Source organism: Octodon degus, unplaced genomic scaffold, assembly GCF_000260255.1.
Source record: "Octodon degus isolate 3935 unplaced genomic scaffold, OctDeg1.0 scaffold00304, whole genome shotgun sequence".
Lineage (NCBI taxonomy): Eukaryota > Metazoa > Chordata > Mammalia > Rodentia > Octodontidae > Octodon > Octodon degus.
In genome coordinates this window covers 1,299,706-1,312,280 of record NW_004524880.1, presented here as the reverse complement: position 1 = coordinate 1,312,280, position 12,575 = coordinate 1,299,706, and the positions used below count along the sequence as shown (strand labels likewise).

At 37.2% G+C, this 12,575-nt stretch overlaps 1 protein-coding gene and 1 pseudogene across 1 annotated transcript in view; both read left to right on the top strand.

Annotated features, from left to right (window-relative positions):
- LOC101585586 (vomeronasal type-2 receptor 116-like) overlaps window positions 1-12,575 on the top strand; it is a 75,912-nt gene that overhangs the window by 42,348 nt on the left and 20,989 nt on the right. Inside the window, exons 5-6 of the mRNA XM_012513010.1 lie at window positions 1,081-1,305; window positions 4,149-4,272. Coding sequence (XP_012368464.1) covers window positions 1,081-1,305; window positions 4,149-4,272 — 349 coding nt within the window. The remainder of the gene's footprint in view (window positions 1-1,080; window positions 1,306-4,148; window positions 4,273-12,575) is intronic.
- LOC105741132 lies at window positions 1,404-3,148 on the top strand (annotated as a pseudogene).

Below are 12,575 nucleotides of genomic sequence, written 5' to 3'. Positions count from 1 at the left end.
GATATAGATATAGATATAGATATAGATATAGATATAGATATAGATATAGATATAGATATAGATGTGTGTGTGTGTGTGTGCCTTTTCCTCTGCTTATTTCTGCTGGTTTTCTGAAAGGAAAAGTTAAGGCTTAACTTTTTTTCTTCTCATTTTCAATTTCTTATAACTTTTTAAAAACAAATACATATATGGTAATCTGAACACACTAATTTGAAGACATTATTCCACACAACAAACATAGACTAATTCCTATTATATTGTTTAGTGAAACTTTGTATCATTTCTAATGATTTGGTTTTTTCTCAATATTTTTTATTCCTCAGATGAATGTCCATTTTGTATCTGTGTATTCAAAGTGGTTAGGATAGATATATAGTTACATTCTCTTAATGAATAGAAGGATTTGTTCTAATGGCGTTTGTAAATAGGGTATCAAGTCCGCATCTTGTACAGCAATTAACCACTAGGAAGAATGTATGCAATGTGTTAATTATTGAAACTGTCCTACCAATTTGGTTTGAAACTGTCTCATTGCTATTTGTTTCTCAATAAAATTATGGAAAAAAATATTTTGTATTCCTTTTAAAAAATGATAGGAATTCAACAATGGTTCTCATATTGCATATTGTTGTCTACAAATTAATTGTTCAAAATTATATAAGCATGTAATATTTGTCAAAAAATTAAAAAGAATATGCAATGTGTTATTGTTAAAACTGTCCTACCAATTTGATTTGAAACTGTCTCATTGTTATTTGTTTATCAATATAATTATTGGAAAAAAACAAAAAAATAAAAAGAAGAAAGGAATGAACAGAGGAGAAAAAAATATATATGTACATGCCCAAGATAATTTTTATAATTGTACTGCTGATTTATACTGGCTTACTGACTGACATTTTAAGACCATTAATGGATCTTAGTCCTCCATAGATTTGCATATCTTCCACTCCACTAGATACAGGCATTACAGTTCCTCTATGTGGTAGTGGATAAATGCATCTACGAGCTCCCCCATATTTGGGTCTGCTGTTTTAGCAGTGAGACCTATTTCACCAAAGAATGATGTATCTCTTTCAGCTGCATACCTTTCTGAAGAACATCCAGTTTTCCAATCCTGCTGGAGAACACGTGGATTTGGACCAAAAAAGAAAATTGTTCACAAATTTTGACATTCTCAACTTTTGGAATTTTCCAGAAGGCCTTAGGCTTAAGGTGAAAGTAGGAGAGTTTTCTCCTCAAGTTGCAAATGGGCAACAGTTGTCTTTATCTGAAATGATACAATGGGGCACAGGAATTACAGAGGTATGTTGGATCAAATCACTGTGCATTTTACTAAGTTTTGTAGGCAAAGTCTTTCTATCGGTTTGGAGCATTTACAGTTGATCAGAAAATTGTCATATATGAGCATTTTACTAATCTTTTAAAGTCAAGAGTTTTTGCATTTACCCACTTTTCTGATGAATAAGAAATAAGCATAGTGCAGAGGGCCCGGATAGAGCCTTTTGGCCATGCTGAACCTGGCGTTTGTGCCTCACGTTATCTTCCCCATTCTTGCTTCACTTGGGCATTGGTGGCTGCTGTGAAAACCCTGAACCCCAAGGCCGAGGTGGCCTGCGTGCAGGTGCCGCTGTTGGTCAACATCAGCACGGCAAGAGGGCTGCAGGAAGTGTTGAGGGCCAACTTGGGGCCTAAAGGTACCATGAAGATGCTCGTTTCTGGTGCCGGAGACATCAAGCTTACTAAAGATGGCAATGTGCTGCTTCGCCAAATGCAGATTCAACACCCTATGTCCTCTTTAATAGCAAAAGTAGCAACAGCGCAGGATGATATAACTGATGATGGTACTCCTTCCAACATCCTGATTATTGGAGAGCTGCTGAAACAGGAAGATCTCTACAATTCTGAGGGCCTTTTTCCCTGAATAATTACCAAAGGTTTTGAAACTGCAAAGGAAAAGACCCTGCAGTCTTTGGAACAAGTCAAAGTAAGCAGAGAAATGGACAGGGAAATACTTACAGATGTAGCCAGAACATCTCTGCATACTGAATTTCATGTGGAACTTGCAGATATCCTAACAGAGACTTTGGTGGATTACACTTTGGCCATTAGAAGAAAAGATGAACCTATTGACCTGTTCATGGCTGAGATCATGGAGATGAAGCATAAGTCGGAAACTGATACAAGTTTAAATCGGGGGACTTGTTTTGGACCATGGGGCACAGCACCCTGATATGAAAAAAAGGAGTGGAAAATGTATACATCCTCATGTGCAATGTCTCCTTGGAATAAGAAAAAACAGAAGTGAATTATGGGTCTTTCTACAAGAGTGCAGAAGAGACAGAAAAGCTAGTAAAAGCCAAAGGAAATGCATTGAAGATAGAGTTTTTAAAAATAGTAGAACTGAAAAAGAAGGTCTGCAGTGACTCAGATAGAGGATTTGTTATTACTAATCAAAAGGGGATTGATCCCTATGCCTTAGATGCTCTCCAAAAGTAGGAATCATAGCTCTAAGTAGGGCTAAGAGGAGAAACATAGAGAGGCTGACGCTTGCTTGTGGTGAGGTAGCTCTCAATTCCTTGGATGAGCTAACTCCTGACTGTTTGGGATATACAGGACTTGTTTATGAGTATACCTTGGGAGAAGAGAAGTTCACCTTTATTGAGAAATGCAACAATCCATGCTCTGTCACATTATTGATCAAAGAACCAAATAAGCACACTCTCACTCAAATCAAGGACACAGTAAGAGATGGTTTGAGGGCTGTCAAAAATGCTATCGATGATGGCTGCATGGTTCCAGGCGCTGGTGCAGTAGAAGAGGCAATGGCAGAAGCACTGGTAAAACACAAGGCCAGAGTGAAGGGTCAGGCCCAGCTCAGAGTCTAGGTGTTTGTCGATGTCCTGCTCATTATTCCCAAGGTCCTTGCTCAGAACTCTGGCTTTGATCTTCAGAAAACATTAGTTAAAGTTCAAGAGGAACATGCCCAGTCAGGTCAACTGGTGGGTGTGGACTTGAACACAGTTGAGCCAATGGTAGCAACAGAAGCGGGCATGTGGGATAACTTGGTGCCTGCACTGTGATTGCCACCAATATCCTCCTGGTCGATGAGATCATGCGGGCTGGAATGTCCTCTCTCAAAGCCTGAGGGAGGACATTCAGGATTACTGTATCATATGAATTCTGAAGATTACAGAGTGACCCTGAGAAATAGAGTTGTGGAATTTTTGTTCAAGCTTCAAGTGATTTTCAGAGGAATTTTCTTTTCCCACATGAAAAAAAGAGAACACTTGACAACTATTCAAATTATGATGCTGTGGAATTCTAACTACAGTATTTTCTAGTTGCACTGAGAAGCAGGTCCCTTGTAATCAGAGAAGCGGTGGCTTTGCTTTAGCTGCATTAACATAAAGCTAATAATTTTTTATTAAATACTCCTTGAAAAACAACTTTAATGGTTTAATAATTCCCCATGGATGTTTTAAATTAAGCAAAAGTTCCCTGTTAAACATTTGAATAACTTAAAAATTTGGATGCACCTGTCATCTTAGTGTAAATTTCTAAGTAAAATCACTTGGACTTCTCATGCTTTTGAAATACTTTTGCTAAAATGCTCCCTCAGAAAAGTTTTTGGGCCAGCAAGCTAGCTCAGAGATCTAAAGTGCCTGGTTAGGCAACTTAGGCAAGCTCAGGGACTGTGATTCTATCCCTAGCACCACATGCTGCACCATCCCTGACCCCGGGGCATGCTGAGCCAGCCACAAAAAAAGTTGTGGGCTGGGGAGATAGCGCAGAGGTCTAAGTACCAGCCTGACAAGTGCAAGGACCCTGGTTTAATTCTCAGTATCACGTGGTGTGCTGCAGTGCTAGCCACCAAAAGTGGGAGTGGTGGCACACACTTGTAATCCTAGCGCTGGGGAGGCTGAGACAGGAGAACCACCGAGTGAGCTACCTAGGGAAACCCTGTACCAAATAAAAGATTAAAATAAAAAAGAAATAAGCACATTGACTTAAGCGCGCTTTTATAAACACTCATACTACTGAAATATAGCATTTAATCAAATTACATATATATATGTATCACTCTCATCATGACAGAATAAGAAAAAGTCTCAAGAAGTTAGCAATTCATATCTGATTTTCCCCAGACTCCCCGTTCCATGTGCACTGAGAGTTGTCCTCCTGGATTCAGGAAGTCCCCTCAGGAGGGAAAACCTTCCTGCTGTTTTGATTGCACCATGTGTTCAGAGACTGAGATCACCAATGACACCGGTAAGAGTGCGCTTTGTGAAAATTTCTCCTGTCTTTTGTGTCCACTCCCATCCATGAAATGCAAAGACATATGAAAGAAGAGCAAAGGTAATCGTGTTTTCTTCCTTCAGTACCATTGCTCTTTTGAAAAATCATATCCTTCCCCTTGAACTATGTGCTTTGATTGTTTTTCTTTGCTTTATTCTTTGTATTATCTTAGTTTTTGTTGTTGTTCTGTACTAGTAGCATATCGGCACAGTGCGTGCAGTACTCAATCACCTTGGGGAGAGTACAAGCATATACTCCAGCTTCTTTTCTTAATCCCTTCACTCCCTCTCTCTTGCTACTCTTCTAATTCCCTGTCATTTTCACCTTTGATATGATCAACCTTAGCTCATGTTTATGTCATATAGTGCTTACATTCATTCAACTTCCTAGGCTTTGTATGTGGCACATCCTCTGTCTAGTTCACCCCTTCTCCCAATCTTAATGCACCCCCAGTGCCCTGACCTTTTTAAATTTATACCAGCTTTATCCCTTTGTCTCCTATCCATGCTCTATTTTCCCCCTTATATATACTTTGTCTTATTCAAATGAGAGTTCTGCTGTGTTATTCAAGCATGTATATCTCATTTCTTTCACTCAACAATATATTTTCCAGGTGCATTCATTTTCCCATAAATATTTTTAAAATGGTCTACTTTATAGATAAGTAATACTTCTTTACATATAAATATAACATTTTCTTTATCAATCATGTAATGATGAGTACACAGGCTGATTTCAATATTTAGTGACTATAAATTTTGCCGGTATAAACACTTCTATGCTTGTACGATTGTAGCATGATGTCTTTAGCTCTTTCAGGTGGATATCTAGGAAAGGAATAGCAAATTACATGGAAGTTGTAATTTTAGTTCTTTCAGAAATCTCCATGCATTTTTTCTTTTTTTATTTTTTTTACCTCTTATTCTCCTGTGTTTAATTGTTTGCCCTATTTGGCGGGTTCTTTCCATACTCATTCATGGGGCTGTGATCAATCTGCTCCCTCTCTAGAACATCCTTTCATAGTCTGTGTAGGCTTGGCTTTGTCATCATGAAATTCTTTAGTTGTTCTTTGTCATGGAAGTATTGCACTTCTCCATTATACTTGAAAGAGAGTTTTGCAGGATATATCAGTCTGGGTTGGAATTTGTTTTCTTGCAAGTTTGAAGTACTTTGCTCCATGCTTTTCTTGACTTGATGGTTTGTGAAGAGAAATCTGCTGTTATTCTGATGGGTTTTCCTTTGAATGTGACCTGTTTCTTTTCTTTAGTGGCTTTTACTATACTGTTCTTATGCTGAATTTCTGGGATCTTGACTACTATATGTCTCAGTGTGTTTTTCATTGGGTTGATGTTATTTGGAGTTCTATATGCTTCTGTTATATGAACGACAGATTGTTGCCCCATATTTGGGAAGTTTTCTGCTATTACTTCTGCCCATATTCTTTTTATATCATTTGTATTGACTCCTTCCTTCTCATTGATTCCTATTAGTCTCACATTGTTCATCTTTGCATCATCTTGCAGGTATTGAATTATTTTTTCCTGCATCCTAGCTGCTTTAAAGAGATCTTTTCATACGTTTTCACTAGCTGCAATGGTGTCGTTCAGGTCAAAAAGTCTATTTTCACTTTCACACAAACGGTTTTGCCAGCTTGTGATTGAGGTTTTAATTTCCTGTATATCACTTTGAACCTGTTTCATACATTCTATTTCTTTCCTAAATTGCTTATTTAGGGGTTTTATTATTTTTATATTCTGCTCTATTTTTTATCAGTGTATTCTTTAGAAGCACTTAGTACTTCTTTGATTATAGTTATCACTAAATATTTTAGTTCTGAAATTATTTCTGATCTTATTTCTTCTATACCTTTCTACAGTTGTTTCTTTACTGCCAATGCTATTATTTCAGAGATATCTGGTGTGTGATTTCCAGTTCCCTCAGTGCTAGTGTCTTCTGCATTTGTACTGGGTGGACTCGGGGCCTGAGACTGCATTTTGTTCCTTCTCTTTGTCATTTTGTATACCACTGTCTTCTGACCTTTGGTGTAGAGCTTAGATAGAGTTATTACCTCAGCACCAGGTCCGGATCTATGAAGTTCAGATTCCTACAGGTGGGTGTTGTTTGGATCTGGCTGCTGTGCTCCACTTCTTTCTGCTGCAGCTGTTAGAGTTGAACCATTTGGGTCACTCTGGCAAGATGTTCTGCTCCTGAATCAGCTGGGTAGGTCTTGCCTCTAGCCTCTTTGCAGGGAGTTCTGCTGAAGGGTTCTGCGCTGGGCCTGCACTCTGGGTCGAATGAGGATCCGTGGGCCCCAGGCAGTCTCACTCACACACCAGGCCTGGGCTCTGGGTCTATTCAGGATCTGCGGCCCCGGGTCATCTCACTCACTCACGGAGCCTGTGCTCCTGGTCTATTCAAGATCCCTCAGGCCCTGGTCATCTCATTCACTCGCGGGGCCTATGCTCCTGGTCTATTCAGGATCCTATGGGCCCCAGGTCATCTCACTCACTCACCGGGCCTGCATTCTGGGTCTATTCAGGATCCCGTGGGCCCCGGGTCATCCCATGCATTTTTTCATAATGATTGTTTGATTTACATTCCTACCAACAGTGTAGGCGAGTTCCTCTTTCATCATAGCCAGTTTTTTTTACTTCTTAATGATGGCTATTCTTTCTGCTCTGAGGTGAAAATTTAGCATCATTTTAATTTGTATTTCTCCACTGACCAGAGAGGGTGAGCATTTTTTCATATATTTGCTGACCATTTGTACCTCTCCCACTGAGAAACAACTTTCATTCCACGTGTGTATTTCTTGATTAGATCTTTTATTTTAGGTGGTAAAATTATTTTAACTATTTTGTATATTCTACGTAATAATTCTCTGAGAAGGAGATGGCAAACTTTTTCTCATACTACACTTTGTCTTTTCACTCTACTAAATAACTATCTTTCTATTCAGATGTTTCTAACTTGGTATAATCCCATTTATTAATTCTTCCTGTTGTTTAATGTGCAAGTGCAATTCTGTTTAGGAAATTATTTCTTACATCTTGTCTCCAAGTATTTTATCTAACTTATCTTGAAAAAATTCAATTTTCTGTTTAATGTTTGCATCTTTGATCCATTTTGAATTTAGGTTGGCATATGCTGAGAGATATGAGTTGAGTTTCTATCTTCTGAAAAACAAATCCAGCTTTCCCAGCACCATTTAGTAAGTAGGCTATCTTTCCTCCAATATATGCTTTGAACCTTTTTTAAAGAACACATAGGGAAATGAGTTCAGGGATGTTTCTGTACCCCTTTGTTTTGTTCCATTGATCCATATATTTGTTTTTGTTTTAGCACCATAGCATTTTTTAAAATCACTGTTGCTCAGTAGTACAATGTCAAGTCACTGTGATGCCTCCTGCTTTGTTCTTGTAGCCCAATATTGCTTTTGATATTCTAGGTCTCTTCTGGTTCCAGATCAATTTTTAAGAATGTTTCTCTAGGACATTAATGTATACTGATACTATTTCAATTGGGATTGCATTAAATTTGTATATCAATTTCAGAAGTGTTTCTTTTTCATAATGTTCATTTTTCCTATTCACAAGCAAAGAATATGTTTCTGTTTTCTGAATTCCTTTCAATTTTTTTCTCAGAGTACTATAATTTTCAGCATATAAATCTTTTACTTCCTTTGTGATATTCATTATTTGGAAGTTATTGTGAAAGACTTGGTTTCCCTAATTTCTCTCTTGCTGTGCTCACTATGTACAGAAATGCTACTGATTTTGAGTGTTTACTTTGTATCCTGCTATGCTACTGAATTTCATTATTAAATCTACAAATCTCTTGGTGGAGTTTCTGGGGTCTTTTATGTAGAAATCATGTCATCTGAAAATAATAATAGTTTCACTTCTTTGTTTCCAAACATTGTTCCTTTAACTTGTCTTGTCTAATTGCTTTGGCTAATGTTTCTATAACTATATTAATAGGAATGGCAACACTGGACATCCTTGTCTTGTTCTTGATTTTAAAGTGAAGACTTTCAGGCTTTTTCTGTTTAGTATGATGTCAGCTGTTGGTTTCTCATAGATGTCTTTAATCAGGTTGAGATATAGACTATCTACTCCAATTTTTTTATCTCTCCAATTTGATGTATGGCTTTTATCGTGAATGAGAGTTGGAGGTTGTCAAAAGCTCTTTAGCATCTATTGAGGTGTTCCTGAGATTCTGTCTCTTGCTATGTTGTTTTAGTGTATCACATTTGCTGCTCTGAATATATTGAATTATCCCTGCATTCCTGGGATGAATCCCAATTGGTGGTGATTTATAATCTTTTTGTTGATTATCAGCATTCTGTTTGCTAGTATTTTACTCAGGATCTTTTTCTCTATGATTATTAGAAAGCTTGTCCTATAGCTCGAATTTTTGCTGTTGCCTTTCTCTGTTTGCATTATCAGAGTATTGCTTACCTCTGGGAATATGCAAGAGACAGGTGCTCCCTTTCCTTTTCCTTAAAAAGTTTGATGAGATTTGGTATTAAATCTTCTCTAAATATCTTGTAGAATTCAGCTTTGAATCCATTAGAACCTGGCGTTTTCATTTTTGGCAGGTTTTTGTTTCAATTTTTAATTTCATTCACTGATATTGGGTTATTCAGAATTTTTATATATTCTTGATTCAGCTTTGGTAATTCATATGTATCTAGGAATCTGTCCATTTCTTCTGTACTTTGCATCCTGTGAGAGTAAAGATTTTCAGGGTAGGTATTAATGATCTGAATTTTTATAGGGTCTTAAGTGATTTCACCATTTTCATTCCTTATTGTAGGAATTTCAATTTTTTTCTTTCCTTTTGATAAGGATGTCTAGAGATTTATGAATTTTATTTATTCTTTCAAGGAAGTAATTGTTGATTCATTAATTCTTTGCATTGTTTTCTTCATCTCCATTACATTAATTTCTGCTCTGACCTTTATAATTTCCTGGCTTCTTTGGGCTTGCCTTGTTCTTCCTTTTCTGCGAGCTTGAGGTGTAGCATAAGATTGTCTATTTGGGCTTGTACTGTTCTCCTGATGTCAGAATTTGCAGCTACAAATATACCTTTTATAATTGCTTTCCTTGCATCCCACAGGTTCTGTTAAGTTGTATCTTATCTACATTTACATTTGATTGTAAATATTGTTTAATTTCTGCTTCAATTCCATTGACTGTTAAGGAAGATTTTAATTTTCCATGCGTTTAAGGAATTTTTGTGATTTCTTTTGTCAATACTTTCCAGTTTCATTATACTATGTTGAGACAATATGCACTGGATAATTTGAATTCTTGTACATTTACTTAATCATGCTCCATGTGCTGGTATATGGTGTAGTTTGGAGAATGTCCCATGTGCATCTTAGAAGCAAATATTCTGATGCTGTTGGGTAGAACACTATAAAGGTCTACCAAGTCCATTTCTTCACCAGTTTGGTTTAGTTCAATGGAACTAACTTTATTTGCTGAATTTTTTCCTACTTGATCTATCTCTTTTTTTTAATCTATCTCTTTTTGACAGTGGGGTGTGAAAGCTTCCCATTACAAATTTGTTATTGGTCATTTGATTTTTCTTGTCTGTTAAAATGTGTCTTATATAGTTGGGTGCATACATATTTAAATTTGTTATGTCTTCTTCTTGCAGCTTTCCCATAACAAATGTGTAGTGACCTTCTTTATCTATTTTCATCATTCTAGCCTTCAGATTGACAGTGTGAGCAACTAGAAGAGCTACATCTTTTGTGGGTTTCCACCATAGGGAATATTATTTTACTGTCCTTTGACATTGAGTCTATGATTTTCTTTTTCAGTTAAATGTGTTTCTCGTATACAGCCTGTTGTTGGATGTTGGCTTTGGCTCAACTCTGCCAGTCTGCTTTTTTTCATTAATGTACTGAGGCCATTTACTTCAATGATTATAATTGATCTGTGTTAGCTTACCTTTTTCATGTTATTTTTATCCTAGACACTCTATGTTATTCTCCTCTGTATAACTTCTTGCTCTGCCTGGTGGTTCCTTCCTGTTGTTGTTCTTGTATGTGTGATCATTTCTGTCTCTTTCTATAATTTCTCCATACTCTTTGTAGGCTTGGTTTGGTGTTCATTAATTTCCTCAGTTGTTCTTTGTCATGGAAGTATCTTATTTCTCCATTAAATTTAATGATATTTGTACAGAACATGTCAATCTGTGTTGGAATTTCTTTTCTTTCAGGATCTGAATACAGTACTTTGCTCCAAACTCTTATTGACTCAAAGGTTTGTGTTGGGAAATCTGCTGTGATTTGGATGGGCTCTCCATTGTAGGTGATCTGTTTCTTCCTTCTAATGGCTTTTCATATGGTGTTCTTTTGCAAAGTTTCTGGAATTTTGATAATTATGTCTGGGTATACTTTTTGTTATGGCTAATTGGAATTTTATATGACTCATTTATTGTTTGTTATTCTTTTTTCATGCTTAGGAATTTTTTTTCTTTTGGTGGAACTGGAGATTGAACTCAAGCCCTTGTGCTTGCCAGCGAAGCGCTTATTCCACTAAGCCATCTCCCCAACCCAGAAATTTTCTGTTACTACTTCTGCACATACTCTTTATGTGATTTGTGCTGATTTCTGCTGTTTATTTACACCTATCAGTTTTATACTGTTTTGCATTGCCTCATCTTGCAGTTGTTGAATTATTTCCTAGTTCCTTGTTATATTTAAGAGATCTTTCCTTTCAGGATAACTATCTGCAATGGTGTTTTCAAGGTCTGAAAGTCTATCCTCACTTTCATTCAAGCAGTTGTGCCAGCTTTCAATAGAATTCTTAATTTCCCAGATATCTGTTTGAATCTGTCTCATGCATATAATCCTTTCCTCTATTGTTCATTCAATATTTTCTTCAATTTTTCTTCTCTATTTTTTAATCTATGTATTCTTCAGATGTTCTGAGCAATATTTTTGTACTGTGGATTGAACTGAGGACCTTGTGCTTGCCAGGCAGGCACTTATGTCATTGAACTATCTCCCCAGACAGTGTTAAGAAATTTTTCATGATTATTTCCATTTCCTCTTTTACCTGAGAGTTAATTTTTATCTGATTTCTTCTGTAGCCTAGTGGAGTGCTTTCTTCACTTCAGTTGCTACTATTTTAGAAATTTCAGGTATGTGACTTCAAAATTCTTCTAGATCGTTGTCTCCTGGACTAATTCTAGATTGGCTGGATGTCTAATATTGCCTTTTGCACTTTCATTTTGACATTTTTGAAGCTCCCAATGTTCAAGTGGACTCAGCAGTGATGGTAGTGGGGTGGTGAAAGTGTAAGCAAGTCTGCTTGACAATGTGAGTGGCATGGTAGGTTCATCAAAGCTCGCAGTGTATGGAGTTCAGCTGGATTCCATGACTGTGAGGGGGATGGCCAGCCACAGCTCAGAAAGCCTCCTGCTATGATTGGGGGTGGACCAAAGCACTGCCAGTCTTCCACATTGGTGTGAGCACAGGCTAGGGCTCGCCAAGGCACCCATCATGGTGGGGGTATGCCAGTCACAGTTCAGAGAGGCTCCCACTATAGGTGCAGGACAGGGTTAACCTTCATCCCTTCGCTATCCAGGGCTCAGCCTGCCTTCAGCAAAGGTGGTGGTTGGTGAGGATTTGGGTGGACCACAGTTCAGCAAAGTTCTCATGTCTTATAAAGGCAATAAACTATTCTCTAAAAATTATTGATAATCTCAACTACATAAAGCTTCCATGATGATGGTGGGGTGTATTATAGTTTTTGAACCCAAAATATGTTTTAATTTTATTTTAAAAACAAAGAGAAGGGGCTGGGGATATAGCTGAGTAGAATAAGTGCTTGGCTAGCAAGCTCAAGGTCCTAAGTTCAATCCCCAGTACTGCAAAAAAGAAAAAAAAAAGAGAAAATAGAACAATGAGTTTTGGGACCTGATGTAAACAAAGGCACATAAAGCCAATATTGAACTTCTTTGAAAAACATAATTACTTGGAAAATATTCCAAAGTATATAACAAATCATGATATGATACTATAACTTCAGAAAACAAAATAATAACCAAATAAAAATCCTTAAAAACTTCCATGCTCTCCCTGCTCCTAGGGCACGCTGAAAGGGCAATCGAGACTGGGTATGGTGGCACACTCCTATAATCCCAGCACTTAGGAGGCTGTAAACATGAGAATCACTACCAATTCTAGACTCCGACCTAGTAGTGAGACCCTGAACACCCTGTATACACTTTCCTAAAATACAGAAAAAAATAAA